The sequence below is a fragment of the Manis pentadactyla genome, chromosome 15 (assembly GCF_030020395.1).
Source record: "Manis pentadactyla isolate mManPen7 chromosome 15, mManPen7.hap1, whole genome shotgun sequence".
Taxonomy (NCBI): domain Eukaryota; kingdom Metazoa; phylum Chordata; class Mammalia; order Pholidota; family Manidae; genus Manis; species Manis pentadactyla.
In genome coordinates, this window is record NC_080033.1 from 13,048,942 (window position 1) to 13,070,014 (window position 21,073).

The 21,073-nt window shown below is 59.3% G+C and overlaps 1 protein-coding gene across 6 annotated transcripts in view; it reads right to left on the bottom strand.

Moving 5' to 3' along the window:
• Nucleotides 1-21,073, bottom strand: part of PAK4 (p21 (RAC1) activated kinase 4) — a 40,982-nt gene that overhangs the window by 2,560 nt on the left and 17,349 nt on the right. For 4 of the 6 annotated variants that reach the window (XM_036894711.2, XM_036894710.2, XM_036894712.2 and 1 more), the window contains 7 exons: nt 8,929-9,002; nt 7,377-7,635; nt 4,065-4,523; nt 3,415-3,843; nt 1,938-2,071; nt 1,587-1,713; nt 339-464 (listed from right to left, as the gene is read on the bottom strand). In XM_036894711.2, coding sequence (XP_036750606.2) covers nt 339-464; nt 1,587-1,713; nt 1,938-2,071; nt 3,415-3,843; nt 4,065-4,523; nt 7,377-7,580 — 1,479 coding nt within the window. In that variant the 5' untranslated portion in view covers nt 7,581-7,635; nt 8,929-9,002. Of the gene's footprint in view, nt 1-338; nt 465-1,586; nt 1,714-1,937; nt 2,072-3,414; nt 3,844-4,064; nt 4,524-7,376; nt 7,636-8,928; nt 9,003-17,417; nt 17,641-21,073 lie in introns of those variants that run through there. The other 2 variants (XM_036894713.2, XM_036894716.2) reach the window with 2 other exon arrangements.

The window sequence follows — 21,073 nt, forward strand, 5'->3', positions numbered from 1 at the left end:
TGGAAATTCAGACTATTATGCGAGAATTCTTTAAAATGCTTACAAGAGCATCTTCAGACCATACAGGCCAGAAGCCAGCCAGTTTGGGGCCTCTGCAGCAGGCTGCCAGGCTGGGCCACGGCCACTGCTGCTCAGCATTCTGTGCCCATTATGAAGCTCTGGGCCTGGCTCTGAACGAGTACCCTCAGTAACGAATGCCTATCTCCTTCCCCACAAAACCATCCCTGGCAACCCACCCCCAAACGGAGCTCCACCGCAGCACCAGCACTCTGGCTGTTCAGGCTGTCACTGCATCAACCAGTGCCGGCGGCAGGACAACCAGGGCCCCTTTGGCTCACCTCTGGCCCATAGGGGAGGCGAGAGATGAGCTCTGGGGCCATCCAGTAGGGTGTGCCGACCAGTGACTTCCTCCGTGGCACCTCCTTGCTCACCTGGGCACAGAACCCGAAGTCTGACAGCTTCACCTGGAGCAGGGCGCAGGCAGTGGGGTCAGACGTGCTGGCAGGGGGAGGGGGAGCAGAGGCACCCACCTATTTAATTCCTTGACCTCCATGTGCTGGGTCTCCACTGCACAGCCCAGAGGTTAGAGCCAGACCACCAAGCGGCTGGGCCATCTCCCAGCAGGGGCCCCCAGGATCACACCATCTATCTTCCTGACAGGGTCGGCACTGGGCTCCTGGGGGAAGTGGCCCAAGTGCTAGAGGTACCAAAGGCTGGGCAGGGGCCAAGACCGGGGCTGGGCCCCAAAGCCCATGCCCTGGGCCCCTGCTTCCCTGGAGGAAGCACATCTCCAGTTGACATGCATGAGAGGGATGTAGCCCTGACCAGGGGCGTGAGGACCCCGGCTTGCCTCTGGAACACCTATGTTCCCTGAACCAAGGATTTACACTTGGGGAACAGGCCTCATTCAGGTTATCTGTGGGTCTTAGCCCCAGGAAGCACACCCACACACTTCAGGCTCAGAGTCCCCCAAACACATCTGCAGACATCTTTAGGGGTTCATGGACCCCAACTGAGACCCCCAGTGAAACAGACCCTCCATGCTCTGCCTCTGCTGACTGGCTTACCATTCCTGGGGAAGGGCAGGTGAACTACCAAGAATCTGGTGGAAATCAAGGGCCCCTCCCACTGAATATCATGTCCTCTCTTGGAATACAAATGCAGGTTCTGGATACTGAGAGGCTCATCCGTGGATTTCAGATTCAGAACTTCAGTCCGGAAGGTGGGAAACAGGACCAGGGTCCACAGCCCACCCCTAGGTGCTCAGCTAGAAACAGGTTCCCAGTGGAGGGAGAAATATGTGGCTGAGGGCTGTGGCTGGCTGCCCAAAGGCATTCTCCCCTCTCTGGGCCAGGGCTGCACTACAGTTCCCAGTGTCCTGTGCAGATGGCTGAGCCTCTGCCTGGGCCCCCCAGTGACTGTGAACAGAGCCCCCCCACTGACCTGGACCCTGACTCTAGACTGTTGCATGAGGAACAAATAAGCTTACTGCTCCTTAAGCCACTGACTCAGGGCTCAGAGACTACCCTAAGAGCAGAGGGAAGCCGGGGCGCGTGTGGGGGAGCACAAACCACCCCACTCCTCACTCTGCCATCGTGGGTCAGCAGGATGGAGTCACTCTTGATGTCCCGGTGGATGACGCCCTGGGCGTGGAGCACAGCCAAGGCCTGCAGCACGGCCAGGCACACGGCGGCGATCTGCTCCTCGTTCATCCTGTGTGAGGCAGGGGGTTGGGGGTAGCAACTAGGCAGACGGGGACCCGCCCTGGGGTCTGAAGGGGATGTAATACTGCTGGTCCCGAGACGTGGCCCCACCCTCAGGGGTCTGGAGGTGACTTTGTCCTGTCATGGGAGAGGGCTTAGGGAACCCAGCTCTACCCCGGGAGCCTGGGGCGACAGCAGGCCACGTGCAGCCGGGGTCCAGCTGCCCAGCAGTACCTGGTGTGGGTGACGATGTCGGTGAGGGCACCTCCCTCCAGGAACTCCATCACCACCCAGAGCTCATCGCCCACCAGGTAGCTATTGTACATTTCCACCACGTTCTCATGCTGGTAGTCCCTCATGATCACCACCTAGGCACACAAGGCTGGGTCAGCATGGTGGTGAGGCAGGGGAGGGCCGCCAGCCCCGTCTTCAGACCTAGCCACCTGCCGCCCTCTGGCCTCCCTCTCTGGCCTGGCCTCAGGCCCCACCACACTGCAGGCCCAGTGCTGCCTGCCATGCCTGCTCGCTGGGGTCACCCTGGACTGCCCTCCTCACTGCCCACACTGACAGACCCCAGGGGCAGCTTGCGGCCTGACGCCTCCATCATGGGGGCAGTGCCCACCCCATGCACACGCTGTACCTAATCCCGACCTCTGACCAGTCCTGAGCTGGTCTTTGAGTGGCCGGACTCACCAGGCTGAGGGTGGGGAAGGGGGGTAGGAGGAGAACATCTAGGTACAGGGTTGAGGTCAAAGGACAAACATGTATCAGCCAAAGTTAGAATGAAGGCGGGGATGGGTTTCAGGGGCAAGAAGGCCCAGCAAAGCAGAGCCTGGGGGAGAAGGGGGAACCTGATGCTTAAGGGGCCCTACACAGTGCAGCTTGAGCACTGTGATACTGGGGGACAGGATGGGTTAAGGGGCACAGTTGGGAGCCGAGAGATCGAGAGGCAAGAGTTAAGAGTCCAGACACCCCCAGGCCTGACATCCTGGGACTCTCCGCCAGAGCCCAGACGGTGCTCCCGACACAGACTCCTCTCGGAACGGAGCCCGGAGTCTGTAACCAGCTCTGTGGCACAGAGGTCACTCCTAAGCCAAGGGCCTAGATCGTGCCCAGGTCTCAAATGGCCAGCAAAGGGGTAGCCCTTGACTTGAGGCACTAGGGGGCACTGTAAGGGTCAGTGAAGGGGATGCGTGGTAGGCCTGCCTGTCAGAGCCTTTTTAACTGCTGTGTGGCAGATGCCCACGGTGCCCAAGAGGAGAGGCCAGAGCAGGGTCCAGGGGCGCAGGCTGGGATGGGGACAGGGAGGGCCCAGGGCTCTGACCTGGGGACGGGGTTGGTGAGGCCTCACTAAGACAGGGAACCAGAGTGGGGCAGGTTTCAGGGAGAAGCTCTGGGGGCTGGTTTGGGACTCGGGTGTGAGGGGCCTGGAAGACAGGTGGAGGATGGGGTTTAGTAGGCTGAAGGGGCCTGGAGCACGGGCTCGGGGAGAGGCTAGGAACGGGACAGAGGTGGTGTGCTTACTGTGGGGACAGAGGAGACAGCCTGGCGATGTGTGAGGAGTGAGGGGAGGAGACAGGCCCAGAACCCAGCCTAGGGAACCCGGACTTGAAGGGCCTCCTCCCATTCCCCCCCCTTTAGGGCCTCAGATCCATCTGTGGAGGAATGCGGGGCGGGAGGATGAAGGCAGACAGAGGGACAGAGCGCCCACCTCATTGAAGAGCAGCTCACGCCTCTGCTGCTTGCGCAGGTCCATCTTCTTGACGGCCACCAGCCTGCCTGAGCTGCGCACGGTGGCGATGCACACGATACCTGTGGAGCCCTCCCCGATCTTGATAAAGTTGTCCAGGTAGGAGCGGGGGTCGCCGGGATCCACCACGAGCTGCAGGGCAGCCCGGAACTGCTCGTGGGATACTCGCTGGGGTTCCCGCTGTGGTGAGCGGGGCCCGGGGGCAGGGGGGACAGCAGGGGTGGTGAGGGGGCGGGCTGAAGGTGCCAGCTGGGGCTCGGAAGCGTGGGGGCCCAGCACTCCAGGGCTGGGGGCGCCGCGGGCTCGGGCAGGAGGCCGGGAGGAAGAGGACCGGGGAACAGCCAGGCCCCCTGCAGATGGCCCATTGGGGGCCAGGTTGTGAGGCTCCCCCTGAAACAGAAAAGAGAGGGAGGTGGCTATCATTGGAGGGGCCAGAGGCAGGCTGTGCTCCCTGAGCAGGATGGGGGCCCCGGCTGTGGGACAGACACATGGTGGTCAGGATGGAGATGGACAGTGGGCCGGGCACAGGCTGGAGTTGGTAGGTGGGGAACGGGGGAAGAAGTTTCAGGAAAAGGGACAGTGTGGGGACCTGCGGCAGGGAGATCGGTTACCTGGGCACCTCGGGACGGGTGGTCCGTGTCAGCCCTCGGGTACGTGTTAAAGGGCCGGCCAGCCGCCACTTTCACCCCACTGGCCAGACCAGGAGGCTGGGGGGTGCCGACATCAGGCCCAGAGAGGGGGCGCTTGTCCCGGGCGGACTCCTGGGGCACCCCTGAGCCCTCCCTGGAAGACTTGGGCCTCTTCTCTGGCCCCACCCGTCGCCTGTCACCACTGCCACCACCCGCCTCGCTGGGACCGGCGACCCGGCCTTGGCTGCCCGCCTTCTCTGGGCCCCCTCTGGCCGTGGCGGCCTGCTCTGTGGGCATCCCGTTTTCTTGGCGGACACGGGCAGGTGGCGGTGGGCTGTCTTTCCGCAGGGAGTTGGAGCGCGTCACCGACATGTTCTCAAACTCGTCGAGCAGCAACGTGAGGGCCCCATCCTTGGCACCTTTGCTGCCCCGCACGATGGTCTGGGGTCCGGGGCAATGGCGGGGTGGGGCCGGACAAGGAGGAGGAGGACACAGCATGTATCCGACACACGAGGACAGGACAACACAACACACAGAGACAAGACAGAGACGGAATGAAGAAATGCCATGGGGTGATGACGGAGCTGTGCGGGGGGCAGAGCCAGGGAGGCCCCTGCAGCCCCTCCTCCCACTCCCACCACCGAGCTGGCTGTCGCAGGAGGGGAGCTGAGGGAGCGACTCCGGTGGGTGGGACTGCCACCCCTGGGCTGGATGGCCCTCTGAGAAGCGCCCCCCTTTCTTTTTCCTACTCGCCCGGCCAGGGACAGGTCCCAACCCTGCGGGGTGGAGGAGGAGGGCACAGGCCACGCCACCCCATAATCACCCCTGGAGAGCTGCAAATTACAGGACACAGGGGCCAGAATACAGCTTGGCGCTTCCTCCCTTGCAGCCTGCCAGGGTTGTTAACCCCAAAAACCATGCCCTCTGTTCCCCTGAAAGCTGAAGGTGGAGTACAAGGGGAGTCAGAAAGGACTGGGCCCAAAGTAGAGGGCAAGAGTACCCCATGAGCAGGGATGGCAGACGCAAATGCCCACAGGACCGGGCCCACGTAAAAGCCGGATCCACAGGACCTGGATCCGTCGAGTCCTCATCTGTCATGGCCAAACCCTGATCCAGGTCATAGCCACCACTTCCATGAGTATTGAGTCACAGCCTCCAGGGACCCCCTTGCTTCCCACTCAGCTCCAGGCAAATGGGCCTCCCCACTGCTCCTCAAACAGAGCAGGCAGGCTCTGATCCCAGGGCCTTTGCACGGGCTGTGTGCTCCTCCTAGAACATCTCTCCCCAGGTAGGCCCATGGCTCCCTAACTCTCCTCCTTCAGGTTTTTGCTCAAAACTCAGCTTCTAAGAGGGAAGAAGCTTTTGTGGCCCACCCAGAGTGTAAAATGCCAGTCCCTAACACAAACCCCTGCCCTTCCCTGCTTTTTCTCTATAGCACCCAGGACCAGCCGACAGAAAGCACACGTACACTGTCCACAGCCTGCTCTGCCAGTGCACCATTCACAATGGCAGCTATTATTTATTCCTGTCTGTTTCTGCTCTTGCTGCATCTCAGCACCCATAACATATGGTATATAGAAGGTGCTCAACAAACATTTGTTGAACCAGCGAGTGAGGCGGCCTGGGAGGAGTTCGGAAAGCACAGGGTACGCCCGCATCCCTCTATCAACCACTGGCATGCTGGGACATGGGCCCAGAGCCGCCAAACATCCTGAGGCCAGAAGAGCCTCTACTGTGCAGAAAACACTGGTCCCACAGAACCTGCCCACAGGCACAGGGTCCCCATGGGGCCCACCCTGCCCCTGCCTCTCTTGGGCCTTGGATGCCCACCTGGAAGCCTGGCCTTGCCCAGGGATCCAGTGAAGCAAGGCAGAAACCTGGTTAGACTCTGGGCCGGAGTAAGAGTCTGAGGAGTCCCTGGGGGCTGGGAAAGGGCCTGCAAGGACGGGAGCGATTTCCAACCAGGGGCAGCAAACACAAGTGCCCACAAGGGCCCTGGGCCACTGCTAGCCCATGTGGCACCTTTGTGTGAATTAAGACAAGGTAAACACAGGCCCAGGCTGTGCTCATGGCTGACAGGCTGAGCAGAGGCTATATTTTAGGAGGTGCCCTAATGAGCACAAAACCAGCATGCACGCAGCCATGGGACCAGGCAGGGCATGGAAGTGAGGTGGGCTGGGTGGGACCTGCAGGCCCAGAAGAGCCGGGGCCTCCTCGCCCCGCGGAGGCAGCTGCCACTCCACTGACTCCGGTGACTAGTCAGGGGAAGCCAGAAACAGAGAATTGTATGTGAAGTCTCTCTCTCTTTTTAAACAGTGGCAAAGAGTTCAAAGCATTCAAAACATAAGGCCGCTGGACTGAGAGCCTGGTGGGAGAGTGTCCACGCCTGAGTCTATGCCCACCTCGCTGATCACCCTCCTCCCAACAGGCCGGGCAGGGCACTGGGAGAGGATGAGTCAGCCGCAGCTCTGCCCCCAGGCTCCGAGCCTGCTGACCGGCGGCACAGCCATCTCCACCCCTCGGAACAACCCTGGCTGCGTTCCTCTGGCCCGCGGCCATTCCCGGCTCCCACTGCCCTTGGGATAAAGTCCCTGCTGCAAGGCCAGCTTCACAGGCTGGGTGCGGCCTCAGCCCTGGCCACCAGGCCCACCTCACCACAGGCCATGCCCAGGTGCCTGGACCACAGAGACAGGCAAGGGGTAAAGAGCACGGGCCTTGGAAATAGACCTTGGTTCAAATCCCAACTCTGCTCTTTTGCTCAAGATGGCAGGAGAAAAAAACCTCCAAAACCCAAATCCCTGGGGCGTCCCATGGGCCTTTACCTCCCCTAATGGCCCTGCCTGCCCCACCATTTCCTCAGAGACTCCTCCTCCTCCACCCCCAGGGCTCACTCAGGTGTCCCCTACTCCAGGAAGCTGGCCTGGACCCCGGGCCTGGGTCAGGCACCTCCTCTGGGTGCAATAAGTTCTGCAAAGGCCCAAAGACAAGTGTGCGGTACTGAGGACAGGGGCACAGAGCTCAGGGAGAGGAGCTCGACTGGGAGGCTGGCCGAGGGGCTGAGGTAGGCGTGGACTGGGGGTCAGGGCTGCGAGGCGAGGTGAAGGATCAGTGGGTGAAAGGCCAGCATCAGGGACAAGGATGAGCGTGGAGGGCTGGGGTGTGTCTGGAGGCCAGCAAGCATGGGGAGATCAGCAAGGAGGTGTTGGTCACAGGGTCAGGTGTGGGCTTGCAGTGCTGGGTCACTCTGAAGGGGTCAGTGCAGGTCAGGGGAGACAGCGGTGGGCGTCGGCATACCTTGGGGGCCCCGGGCTGGATAGAGGTGATGCAGGCGGGGTCCACCAGGGGCTTGGGCCGGCGAGCGGACTCCTCGATCAGGCTCTGCCACTGGCGGGGCAGGCCCGTGAACTTCTGCTCGTGCTGGTCGAAGCCCGTGTGCACGCGGTGTTCAAAGTTGGATGGCGCCGAGATCTCTACCCGCTTCTTCTTCTTCCCAAACATGATGCTGAGGCTCCCAGCACCGTGAGGGTGCAGACTTGGGCTCCTACCGGCAGGCCTAGGGGGAGGGGTGGCTCACCAGAACCCGCCCGTCTCCCCACTCCTCTCCCTGCCCTGCTCCTGTCATCCTCACCTGCTCCCTGGTCTCCCCGACCCCCTCCAGTCTGTCCGCCATATGCAGTCCCAAGGATCTTGTGAGCACCTGTGTCAGGTCACATCCTTCCCTTACTTAGAGCCCTCCTATGGTTCCATCACATCATGGGGGGAAAACAGAGTCCTCTGTGGCCCTCCCACTACGACCTCTCTGTGCTCCTCTCCCCTCGCTCAGCCTGGCTTTCAAACTTCACTGGCTTCACCTTTGCACTGGCAGTTCCCTCTGCATGGAAAACTCTTCCCAGTGTCCACACATGGCTCCCTCCCTCCTGCCCTCCAGGTCTCAGAGCCGTGCGTGAATCCTTTCTGACCACCCAGGTAAAGGAGCCCCCAGGACCCACTATCCTCCCACCATGTCACTTCATAGCATACTAAACTTCGGGAAACTCTGCTGCTCACTCCAGTGTTTACTAGCTCAGCATCTACAACCCCAAGCACTAGAACATCAGCACCACTGGCAGGTGTCATTTGCCTAGTTTTCGTGTCCCTCCCTGGTGGGACAGTGCCTGGCACACAGTGTGTGCTCAGTGATGGATTCCTAAGTCCTGGCCACAGCCACTCTGTTTTCCCAGCCTGGACTCTGGGTCAGGAATGTCACACACTCTGGTTACTTATTCAACAATGGTTACTGAGCCCTCGTCCTCTGCACGGCCTCCCGGGAGCCTTACAAAGATACTCCCGCTTTAAGACATGACTGAGGCAGGTGGGGAAGTTCCTCACTCACATCGCATGGAGGGTGGGGGTAGACCCACTGCATTACAGACTCTAAGAGGCCAAGCAGCCAGTCTTCAGTTGGGTACTTAGAATACTACCAGGCACAGTATAAATCTCAATGAATACCAGTTTAAAAACCAAAGGGGCCAATGGGGAGACATGCTGATGGTGGCATCCCATAGGGAGATCAGCGAAATGACAGGAAGGGGAGCCAGGTGGTCAGAGTACAAATCACTCTGTGCCACTTACTATGTGTGACCCTGGGCAAGTGACTTAACTTCTCTGTGCCTTGGACCAACCCCCACAGGGCTGTTGTTAGGATTAAATTAATTAGTATGAGCAGAGCTGAGCAGAGGGCTGGGCATGTGGCGAGGGCCCCGTCCACATTTGCTGATGGTTGGGGTCACTCCCAGCAGTGTCTTGGGGAGGAGGGGCCCCAGGTCCTCTCCCCTGTCCCAGCCATGGTCCCTGGAGCCCCACAGACCTGGCTGGATGTTGGCTGTGCTAGAAGTGCCCTCAGGCAGGTGACGTCTCCTCTTGGGGCTTCGGGTTACTCATCTATAAAATGGGAAGAAAATATCATTTACTCATTCATTCATTCATAGCTCACTCCTTTGTGCCTGGACCTGCACACGTTGGTGCTAGGGACCCAGCGCTAACAGCCAGTTTCTGATAGTCCAGGATGGTCAGCCCTGGGATCAGGGAACGGCAAATCCAGCCAGGAGGATGGACGGGGATAACGGGAGGCTTCGCCGAAGAGGAACCATGTGAACTGAGACCCAAAGGGTGAGGGAAATGCGCTAGGTTGGGGTTTTTGTCTAGCTCATGACTGGCTCCTCAGCCCCTGGCACAGGGTCACCCAAAGCTCAGTAAGTCTTGTGACCTAGTGAGGCCCCTCCAGGCCCTGGTTCACTTCCCTGCTCCTGTCCTGTGACAGCAGCTCTGTGAGGTAAGGGCGAGGAGGCCACCACCCCTAGCCCACGTTAGACCGTAAGTGGGTAGCCAATCAGGAGAACCGGTTTGGCAGCAGGAGCCCAGTGGGAAGCGGGTGGGGACCCAGCAGCCAACCTGTCTCAACTGGTCCTGCCCTCTTGGCCAGCAGGTGGCCGGAGCCAGGTCTGGTAGCACGCTGCCCCCCCACCCCTTTGCCTCCTCCACCTCAGCCCCTCCTCTGACCCCAGCCAAGCCAGGAGTCCCTTCACTGTCTCCCCAGTTCCAGTGCCCTGTCCACCCATCCCTCCCAGACTTCTGTCCTTGGCCTGCCGACAGTGACCCTGATCCACCCTGTTGTTTCTCCAGGCAACTCTGTCCTCAGCTCTCCATCCAGTTCCAGGCCCAGCCTTGTCCCTACACCCCCAGCCCTCCCCCACCTCCCCTGCTGTTACCCCAGATCAGCCCCAAATCCTATCGCCTCCTGTCTCGCACACGCCCCCATCTGACCCGAGGCCCAGCCTCACTCCTCACCTGGGGCCTGGGGGCAGCTAGTCAGCCCCGCCCTCGGCAGGAGAGGATTAGCCACTGACCCCTGAGGAACCCAGGAGAGGGAGGGGCAGCCCCAGCTGGGAGAAGCTCAGGATAAAGAAGGGGCGGGCAGGAGGCAGCCTGGAAGACGGCCGGCCAACTCAGAGCCCTCGCCTAGCCACCTCTGCACACTGCAGGCAGCCGCCATCCCGGCTGCATGTGACTCTGCAGGGGAAGGGGACAGAGGGGCACACCTCCGGATATTTGCCCAGGGCTCTTGGAGGGCAGGACAAACAGAGGAACTGACCGTGTTTATCCTGATCAGGCAGGAGCCCCACCCTGGGGCAGCTCTAAGCACTGCAGACTCCCCTGCCAGCCTCCCTTCCCAAGTCCCCAAGTGCCTGCCTGACCTTATGGGGGCCACAGAGGGAAGGGACAGGAGCCGCTTCATAAAGGAAGCCTGAAGCAGTGGGGTGGACGAAGTGTGTGCTGGACTTCCTAAGCAGCTCCAAAAGCCTCAAAGCCGCGCTCTGCTGCTGTGCGAGGAGCCACCTCCCTGTCTGTACCCGCCAGCCCACCTTAGGAACTCCCCACGTGGCCCTGGGCTCAGCCACTCTGTCCCTCCGTTTTGTCTGTTGTTAAAAGCGAGCGATGACAGTATTTGTTTCCTGCAGCCACTCAGGCACTGAGGGTCTGGCCTCAAGACCACCGCACACGGCAGGGAGGGAGGCGCTCAGTAAACACAGGTCTCCATTACAGCAGCAGCCAGCACTCACTGAGCACCTACTGTGTGCTGGCCCCTCTTCTAAGCAGTCGACCCAGAGTCCCTCATTTAATCTGCGTGCCTGGCCTGGAGAAAGGGCTCATAATGGCTCCTTTCTCCAGGCCAGACAAGGAAAATGTGTTACAGACAAGGGAGACGAAGCACGAGCGGGCACTCTACTTGCCCAGGTCACACAGCTTGGCGGCAGTGTGGACGGAGGCTCCAGGCTTGTCTAACCCAGAGCCCAAGCCCTGCCAGGCCTTAGGCTCCACAGCAGTGGCGTGCACGGAGACTTGCACGTGGTGGCCCTGCTCGGCGCTCTGTGCGCCCACTCCCTGTCCCTCACAGCGAGCCCGGGAGACAGGGACTCTCATCGTCCCTGATTTGCAAATGGGGAGACTGAGGTCCAGTGAGGGAAAAGCCCGTGTCTGGGGCACCTGGGATTTGCAGGCCGGTGGCTGGGCACAGAACCCAGGCTCTGACTGCCCTGCCCCCAGGGCCGCTGCTGTGTTTGTCTCGCCGCCACCACTCTCTCCGCCGCCACCACTCTCTCCGAGGCTGCTCTGGCTTCCTCCTTGCTCCTCCCTCCCATCCTCTCTGTCCACACCCCGACCTTGCCCTTCCGCTCCTGCTCTGACCCCTCCTGGGGGCGAGTGTCCCCACCTCCTACCTAACCTGCCCCCAGGGATGGGGGAGGCAGGACAAGTGAGGCTCCCACCCATGTGCCCCACTGGCACCTTATCTACCTTATCTGCCACGCCCTACTCCCAGGCCTCGGGCATGACAGTCTGCAGTGGAAAAGATGTTTGAAAACCAGTCCCTGCCACCAAATGTGGCTTACAAGGCTCAGCCCTGGAACTCACGCCATCACCACCAGCACAAGGGCCGCATGTCATGCTGACGCTGAGCCCACTGGTTCCGTGTGACCTTGGAGTTGCTATTCTCACTGCCATTTTGCAAATGTGAAAACCAAGGCTCGCAAAAGTGAAATCTCTTGCTAAGGTCACCAAGAAGAGCTGAGCCTGGGAGGCAGTCCAACCCACTACAGAGTTGGTGTCCTTAAACCTTCTGCTGGCCACCAAGACTCTTCCCTGTGGCCCTCAAGGCCCTGCACCATCTGCCTGTCACCTCTCTGCCCTCCTCTCCTTCCCCCCCTTGCTCCTTCTGCCCCAGCCACATGGGCCTTCTTGCTGTTCTTCAAACCCTAGACATGTCCCCACCTCAGGGCCTTTGCACCAGCTGTTGCCCCACCTGCTAGAATTGTCTTCTCACTGATCTGCCTCCAACCCTCCTTCCTTCCACCTGTATCTGTGCTCAAATGTTCCTGTCCTGTTACCTTCTATGTCCCTTTCTCTGCTCTTTTTCCTCACTGTACATACATACCACATACATAGCCTGTGTGTGTATGTAATTCTTTCATGTCTGCCTCCCCCACTGGAATGTCAGCTCCATGTGGGAAGGACCTGTCACCTGTCTTCCTCCCAACTCTGCCCCGATGCCTGCATCACTGCCTGGCCCACAGGAGGCACTCAAGGAACACTTGATGAATGAACTGATCCATCTGAACTGTTACACTACACCTCTGCTCAGACACCTCAGACTCTGCCCAGACTGTACTTGTGAAACCTTGGTGGAGAAACCCCAGGAACCCAGAGGCAAGGGTGCGTCAGGAACCCTTGAGGACAGAATGGAGGACAGAGTGCAGCCTGCAGCCTCCAGCCAAGGTACAGATACCTCTGCAGTCCAGTATTCGATCCCAAAAATGCAGGCACCTTTAGCATCCTGCTCTAAGTGTTTATTTCAATTTTAAAAAGTCTTTTGAATGACTTAACAAGCGGGACAGGCAGTTTCCAACCCGTCCTAGCAAAAGCTTGACATTTTCCAGCCACCCCCTGCACGTACTTGTTCTACCCTCTGACGTTCCATGAGAAAGTGGTACCCCCACACTGCCCCCTACGAAGAACAGCCCAGGGGGAAGAGGAAGACCCCTGTGTGTGAAAGTCATCTGGGGTGTGTGTCTGTAAGTCCTCATCCCCTGCCCCCAACGCCCTCCAGGCTCTGAGTAAAGCTGTCCCTTGCAGTGGAGGGGCTGAGTCAGCCAGACCCAGGGGCCCAGGGAAAGGGCAGGGGATGTGCCCTGTCGCAGCTGTCCTTTCAGATTCACCAAGACAAAACTCTAAACCAGGAAGAGGGTTCACTGTCCCCAGCCTGCACTCAGGACTTGCAACGCCAGCTCCGGCTCACCCTTCTGCCAGAATCTTTATTACCAGCTTGGGGAAGCCCCCTCTCTGCCTCAGTTTACCTCTCACCTCCCTCGGCTGTGCTCTGACTCTAGGAGGAGTCTGCTTAGTTTCCCAGTCCCCAGAAAGCTCCTCACTGCCCCTCTTAACACCCTAGCCCAATCCCCTCTCCACACCTTTGCTCAGTGATTGCCCACCTGCATGGCCCTCCACATTCCCCTATCCAAATCTCTCTCCAAGCCTCCCTCCCTGAACCTAGTTCCTCCAAAGTTGTCCCTAGACCCTGCCTCAAGTTTTGGGGCTGACATGTGCCCAAGCCCCCTCCTTGGCAAGCACCTACTCAGCCCACAAATGACCCCATCACACTCACACACACACCCACCAGCCACCCATCGATGTCCACTCTACCAGGCTGGGGCCAGGGCTGACAGCAGAGGCCAGAGGAGCCAGAAACACCTCTGCCCTTGCAGAGCGCACATTCTAGGGGGAAGGAGACAGTCAATATATGAGCTTAAGTCAGAAAAATATCTTGTAAATCAGATGATAAGTGCTGAAGAGATAAAGCAGGGATCGGGGATGAGTTGAGGGTCAGGGGAGGTTGGACTTTTCAATGAAGTAATCATGGAGGACCTCACTGAGAGGGTAACTTGAGCAGGGACCCCAGGAGGGCAGCAGAGGGAACCATGCAGGTACCTGGAGGAAGAGCGCAGGGCAGCAGGAACAGCCAGGGCAAATATCCTGAGGTAGGAACATGCTTGATGTGGTAAGACAGCAGAGGAGGCAGAGTGGATGGGGCGGGGATGGGAGGTGGTAGCAGGTGGTGGGGGCACACTGTGTAGGGACACGTGGGCCACAAGTAGGACTCTGGCTTTTGCCTGAGTGAGATGGAGCCACAAGAAGGTTCTGAGCAGGACAGGGCCATGGCATGACTCAGGAGTTCACAGGCTGCCTCTGGCTGCATGTGGGGCACAGGCGCGGCGGGTGGGGCAGGAGCAGGGAGACCAGGGAGGAGGAGGATGGGACAGTCCAGGGGGAGGCACAGGTGAAGAGGACCGGGCTGGCACTCTGGAGGCAAATGAAGTAAGTGGGCAGGGTCTGGGCATGTCAGAAAGGCCCAGGTGGTGGGATGCGCTGAGTGGCGGCACCGCCTTTTGTAATAGCTGGAGCATGAGCTCCGGGGGCGGGGATTCGGTCTGGTCTTGCCCATCACTGCAGCCCCAGAGCCTGGCACCTTCTGGCACTCGGTTCTGTCTCTCCCAGCCCTCAGCATCACCTAACATGTTGTAGAGTTATGTGTCTGTTGTCTCCTGCTAAGCTGGTGGCTCGGCGCAGGCAGGAAACGCATTCCGACTGGGTACAGCTGGATCCCAGCACCGGAGCAGGAGCAGTTTCCCCATCGCAGTGGTCAAGTGGACGGAGGGGACCAGTGTGTGCTTCGGCACTGACTGGTGGGCAGATCAGGCCATGCTGAACCCTCTGTAAGTTCTTGGGTGACTATGTGGGTGGAGAGTCCTCCCCCTTCCTGTTTCCCAAACCAGGAAACTGAAGCCCAGAGAAGGGAGGTCACTGTGCAGGGCACCCCGGTGTCAGGTCACAAAAGTGCCCACTCAGTCCCACAGAGAAGGCCTCCTGCTTCCCAGTGGCCTCAGCTCCAGCCAAGGCCTCCACTCCAGACAAAGGACAGCAGAGGTTTAAGGGACAAGGACAAGGACAGACAACTCTATTGCCAGTGACCAGAACCATGATCAGAAAGGCTGCCTTGGACAGGAGGGAATCTGAAGAAACGTTACACAAAACTCTCCTGGAGCTTGCACTGGGATGAAGCCCCCAACTGTGACTCAGCAAGGCCCCGCCTGGAGGGGGTGGGGCGCCAACCTCCAGACCTTGTCTCCTCCCCTCACTTCGCTCCACCACGCTGGCCTCCACCTTCTTAGTCTTGAACACATCGAGCTTGTTCCAGCCTCAGGGACCTTGCACCTACAGTTTCTTCTGCCCAGAGTGCATGCCTCACCTTTGCTTGATATTCAAGTCTTAGTACAAAAACCTCCCCAGAAAGGTCACTCCTGGGTCCCTGACAAAATGTGCACTCTGCTGTATATTTCTCCTGACACCACGTACCTACTGCCTGTTGGGCCCCTCTCCCGGTGGACACTGGCTCCCTGAGGGCAGGGGCCTTTGTGTTGCTCTTGCTGCCCCCCTGGCACCCAGCCTAGGGCCTGGCACCCAGCAGGCGCACAGGAAATACCTGTGGGACAAAGGAGTGATGCCGTTGCCAAAAGGGTGAGTCTGCCCTGAGGAGGGGCAGAGGGCAGACAGGGCCCCCAGGCCAGGCCCTCGCTGCCTGCAAGTCCGACCTTGGGGCCTGAGAAGGAACTGGGGCCCAAGTAGAGCCTGAATCTGGCTCTTCAGTGAATAACCTGGTATGTGCTCCAAACACAAGGGGCGCCCCCTTGGGATCCTACCCACCCCGCCAGGCCCTCCTCTCCACAGGAAGGCCCACCCAGCCAGATGGCCTAGGCTGGGAATTTGAGGAAGAAGCAGCAAATTTTGGCTATAGTCAAGAGGCATCATACAGGGGTATGCTGCCGGAAATCCATTAGTCCCTACAGAGGGTGAGAGCCCATAAAAGACACAGATCCAGGGGGCACCATGGCCTTGGAAAGAGGGCCCGGAGCTGGCAGACAGGGGTGAGGAGAAGCGGCAATCCCTGGGGTCTGGCCAGATGTGGCACCAGCCTCCCCCACCAGGCCTTTGCAGAGACTGTGGCAGTACCAGGACTCAGCAGGCAGTCGGTGGTTAAGAGCAGACTGCCCAGGCTCAGAAGCCAGCTCTACCATGCAAAACTGTGTGCCCCTGAGCAAGAGAAAACCTCTCTGGGCCTCAGTGTCCTCATCTGCAAGCTGGGCGTAATGATAGGCCCTCTCTCCCAGGAATGCTTGGAGGATCGAATGAGATGACATATGACAAGCGCTTAGAACAGTGCCTGTCCTCACTACAGGCTACCTGACGCTCCTGCCCAGGGCAGAGGTGCCTTCCCTACTGTCTCTGTTGTCTTGCTTTCTCCAGAGTGGGGATCAGGAAGCACAACAGACTGTCTGTCACTGAGGACGGGGCTGCCTCTCCTGCTGGACTGGGAGCTCTGGAGAAGGCAGGGCACAGCGTGGGGAGTGTGGCTGAATGAAGAGCAGGGCCTGGCCATGCTCAGAGCCCCCAAAGAGGCCAGGCAGCTCCTCTGGCAGCCCTGGGCTCGGGTGCCCCCTCCCCACCTGGCCAGGGACAACAAGGCACAGACACAATGGGCACTGTTGGTGTGCCTCCCCACCGAGGTGCCCAGAGTGGGGTGGATGCCACAATAAACCTCAGTGTGGTGAGCCCACAGGGACTGGGGAAATCAGATTAGACTTCATTCATTCCTCCCGAGGCAGGGTAGGAAGGAAGGAAGGGTAACAGGCAGAAAAGACACTCCGGACCTCCAAGCCCCTGGGAACCCAAGTCCTCCCCGACTGTGCAGCTCCCCGCCACACACACACTCAAGCCCTGGGCACAGAAGCCTGTAGAGATGCTCCTCAGTGCCCAGGCCATCCACAGGGGCCATGACACAGACACACAGCGCAGACATCCAGCTGTATAAGCACGCATGCAGAGGCACGCACACCATGGTTGCACAGAAAACTCTGAGCGGTCAGAGCCAGTGGTGGCCACCCCAACCCCACAGGCCCCGGGCACCCTAGCAGTAGGAGCCACTCAGAAGCCTGGGCACAGGAAGGGACGTCGACCCTGAGCCTCCATTCCCACCTCTAGAATCGGGGCTCCTGAGTGTGCAGAGGAGCTGTGAGCATCAGTGGGACAATGTGGGGGAAGCCAGCTTAAAAAGGAAGCTCTCAGAATGGAAGGGCTGGGACAGTCGGGCAGCCCACAGAGAGTCCCTGATGAAGCCAGGGACTCCCCCCACCACAAACACTGTGAAAACTGACATACCCTCAGTGACTCAGAGACTCCTGAAGGAGACACACACAGTACAGACCTCAGTCACTACCTCAAAACACAGGCAGACATGCACACAATCCCATGGATGCCCCACAGCTGTGGGACTGACCTGGAAAGGCCTACCCCAGGACCCAGTACACACACCTAGGAACATCCCCGAGACTCAAAGACCACGAGACCCACACGATCCTGTCCACATGCAGTAGGTGATGAGCCCCCACGACAGACCCACGCACACCCATGGCCAACTGCGGGGTCACCCAGTCGGGTGCCGGCCCTCAGAACCACCCCATGCAAACCAGACTTGTGGAAAGCCCCAGCAGACAGACACCTGCCACCATGAACACATGGAGTCGTGGCGACCCCACCCTGGCCCCAAGAGAGGTGTGGCTCCTCCACACGTGCTTATACTGGCTCCAGCAGCTTCGGTGGCTCCAGTGGCCAAGTGGCGGGACTGCCCTGCCCAGGCCTGGTGAGGCCCTCCCTCCCCTCCCTTCCTGCCTGAGGCCCAGGCCAGCTCACCTCCACCATCCTCTTCCAGCTGTCCTGGGCCACCCTTAGCGGGGTGGCCAGCAGACAGGCTTCCAGCTGCGAGAGTGGGGACTGAGGACCAGGGGGGCTTCCCTGGCCCTCAACGAGGGCACCCACTGGGGAGAGTTGGCTGGGCTCTGTGCCCAGCCTCCCTGGCAGCGGTTGGTGACGGGACGCGGCTCTGCCCTGGCAGGAGCTGTGCTGGCTGTGGCTCCAGCCCACAGAGGGAGGGAGCGCAGTGGGTGGAGGGGGAGTAGGAGGTGGGGCCAAGCCGGGACAGCTCCTGGCAGGGGGAGCGGCTGGGCAGACACACAGCGGCAGGGGATCCAGCCACAGCCCTTGCTCTGGCAGAGTCAGTCCCCTCAGCACACACACCCCACCTCGCTCTCCGCGCCAGGCTAGGGACCAAGAGCCAGGGAAGCGGTGGCTACACATCATGGGGCTGAGCGCCTGAGAGGGGCTGGCGGGACAGCTGGGTTTGAAATAAGGCTGGGGCTGGCAGGCTAGATAGAGAGATGGGGCACAGGTAGACTCTGATGTGGAGGGGTGGCTGGGGATCCAGAGCCTGCTGTATTCCCTTTTACCCAAACTTCTTCCCCAAACTCCCCTCTCCCGCTCCATGCAGTTCACCCATTAGGGTGAATCTGAGACTCGCAGCCAGCCCAGGAGGCAGGGGAAATCACAGCGACCCTCCCCATGGCCCTCTCTAGGTGAGGAGGGCTGAGACCTCTGCCAGCCATACAGGCTGTCTTGCTGGGACGCAACTAATCCTTCTAAAAAGAAGTGGCCCAACTTTACAGGGAACTTCCTCTGGGCCAGGCCCTGCTCTTAGCACTGACATGCATTAAGCCATTTCACCTTTCCACTGCCCTCACTGGATAGGTACTATATCAGGATCACTTGCCACGGAGGAAACTGAGGCACAGAGAGGTAGAGCTACTTGCCCAAGGCACCCGACGGGGAGGCCAGGCACTAGGCTTCCAAGTCGGGCATCTATCCCAGCACCCATGCCCTTCACCTGGGGCCCTGTGCATCAGGCTGGCCGCGAAGAACCCGATTCTAGAACTGGCAGGAAAGCTCAGAGATGGAGAATTTAGAAGGGGCTGTGCTGGCCTTGCCCCAACTCAGCCTCACGCCTCCCTCCCGCTCAGATCTCCCTTCTGCAAAGCCTTGGCTGGCTCAGCTCAGAGCTCCCTGTGTGAAATTTATTTCTTGTATGATTGTCTGTGTCCCCCATGATGAAGGGGGTGGTCAGAGACGGGTTGGGCTGCCTGGTTTACCCCTATTCACCCTCTGGGCCCTACCTTAGGCACCTTCTCCTCCAGGAAGTCCTCCCTGACACCAGGCTGGATCATGTACCTCTGTTAGACCCCATCCCATCGCTGACCCCTCCAGGCTGTCGTGTCTGCTCCCTCAACATTCACATATTTCCTGAGCTCCTAGCACAAACCAGCAGACCTGAAAGCCCCAAGAATTCAGCAGTGAAGAAACTAGACAGACTCCCTGCCTTGGGGGCTAACATCCCCGTATGACTGCTCCCCTCCAGGGCCCCTGTGAGCAGCAGGGACCAGGTTCTCAGTTCTTGCAGGTGGCTGTGGCCCAGCCCAGGGCAGGAGTCCAGTGGGAAGAACGGGCAGGTGGACAGTGGACAGAGACACCTGTGTCCCTGCCACTCCCCTGCTCTGCCATCCCCACCACAGCCAACTCCCCGAGGACTTTGTCACTCGGACCAGGAGGACCAGGAGGGCTGCACTGGCTCCAGGGCCTGGAAATCCCACCAAGCCGGGGGCTCCCAGCAGGGCAGGCTGAGGGGACCCAGAGGTCCCAGATCTCAGGTCATCCCTCCCCCAGGGGGTGTAGCACCTGTCAGGCAGCCCTCTAGAGAGGAGCCAAATGGGGCGGGCTCCCGAACCTCCCAAACCTCTCCAAACCGGACAGGCTGGTTTGGGCTCTGGTGGGGGAGGCAGTTCTGGTCAGCCAAGGGAAACCAGGTCCCAAGGGGAGGGACAGGGGAGAGGAGAGGAGGGAGGTGGGGGGGAGCACCTCTCCTCCAGAAGTCCCACTGGAAACAAAGGAGCCTCCTGGGACAGGCCTCAGGGGCAAGGACAGGATGGGCCGAGATCCTCTCACACTAGAACAAGATCTTTATTACAAAACTTTGCAAACATACCCTCAATTAGAGACTGAACCAATGAGCCCACATAAAATCCATCACTTGGATTCCCAACTATTAACAGCCTGCCACATCTGGGCTTCATACCAGCCCCTTCTTCCCCTCTCCTCCTCTTGGTCTCCACCTCGCTCTCTATAATGCCCACGCGTGGTTCAAAAGCCGATGGCACCAAAGGGGAAATGGCGACAGGGTGGCATCCTCCTGCCCTGCCCCAGCTCAGCCTGGGATGCAACTTCTACCGAGGTTCCTTTTCTTCCCCTTTCTGAGAGAACCTATACATGGATACTTGAGGATGTGCGCACACACACACTTGCACACTTAAAAAAAGTGGCAGCACAGCACACACACACTATTCTGAACCCTGTTTTTCTCAACAGCATTCTTAAGCTCTCCTGAACTGCTGGCTCTGGCAGGAGTCTGGCAGCATCTGGTCGGGTGAGGACACACACTCGGGACCTAGCAAGTGCTCTCCTGGGTACGCAGCCAAGCAAAACAGAGCCAGCAGGCAGGCACACATGGGAAGGTGCATGTGGCACAGTCTGACCTGGCTGGAGACTGGCAACAATCCAAATGCTCATCTGCAGATAATGGAGAGCAAACTCCTCTACCTGCCCCACGGGTGAGGAGGGACGGCCCACAGCTTCATGGGGAGGAACGTCAAAGTGATGTTAAACAGAAGAAGCAAAGCATGAAACAATATATCCTACGACTTGTTTAGAAAAAGTTCCAAACTGGAAAAAATGAAACACGTTGTTTAGGGATGCACAGAGAGGCGGCAAAACCAGAGGGGGACGCAAGGCAGTGGCCTCAGGCATCAGGGAGGGGCTGCCTCTGGGGGTGGGCAGGGCCTGAGAGGGGTTTCTGGGGGAGCTGTCACCATCAGCTTCTGCACCTGGAGGTGGGCTATGTGGGTTTTCCCTTTAGAGTAATTGGTTATGCTATATATTCCTACTTTATGCACTTTTCAGAGTGTATGCTAACAATTTAAAATTATGATTTTAAAAACAAAGGAAGAAAATGTCTTGGTGATCTTTGTGTGCCTTGACGTTTGCAAAGTGCTGCCTCGCGGCTTTAACAGCTGCACAGAAGGGCCCCAAGCCTCAATCCAGTCCCACTGGGCCAGGTGGAGAGTTTTCAGCCTCTTGCTCTTACCAGCAGTGCAGCAGTGGTAACTGTGCTGCTGGCATTTCACGGTGTGCCAGCGGGTCTGGGGGCCAAATGCCTAGAAGTGGGACTGCCGGGCAGGGCTCAGCCCTGCCAAGTTGCCCCTTGCGAGGGCTGCCCCTACTCACAGCCCAGAGTGCCATTGAACCCTGGCTGGTCACACAGGTGAGGTCCAGCTGTCTTAGCCTCTTTCATCTGCATTTTCTTTTTAGTAGCATGCACACCCTTTCACATTTATAAAGGCCACCAGAATTCCTTGTCTGCCAAGTGTCTCTTCAAAGCCTTTGCCCGTTTTTCTGTGGGGCCAGGG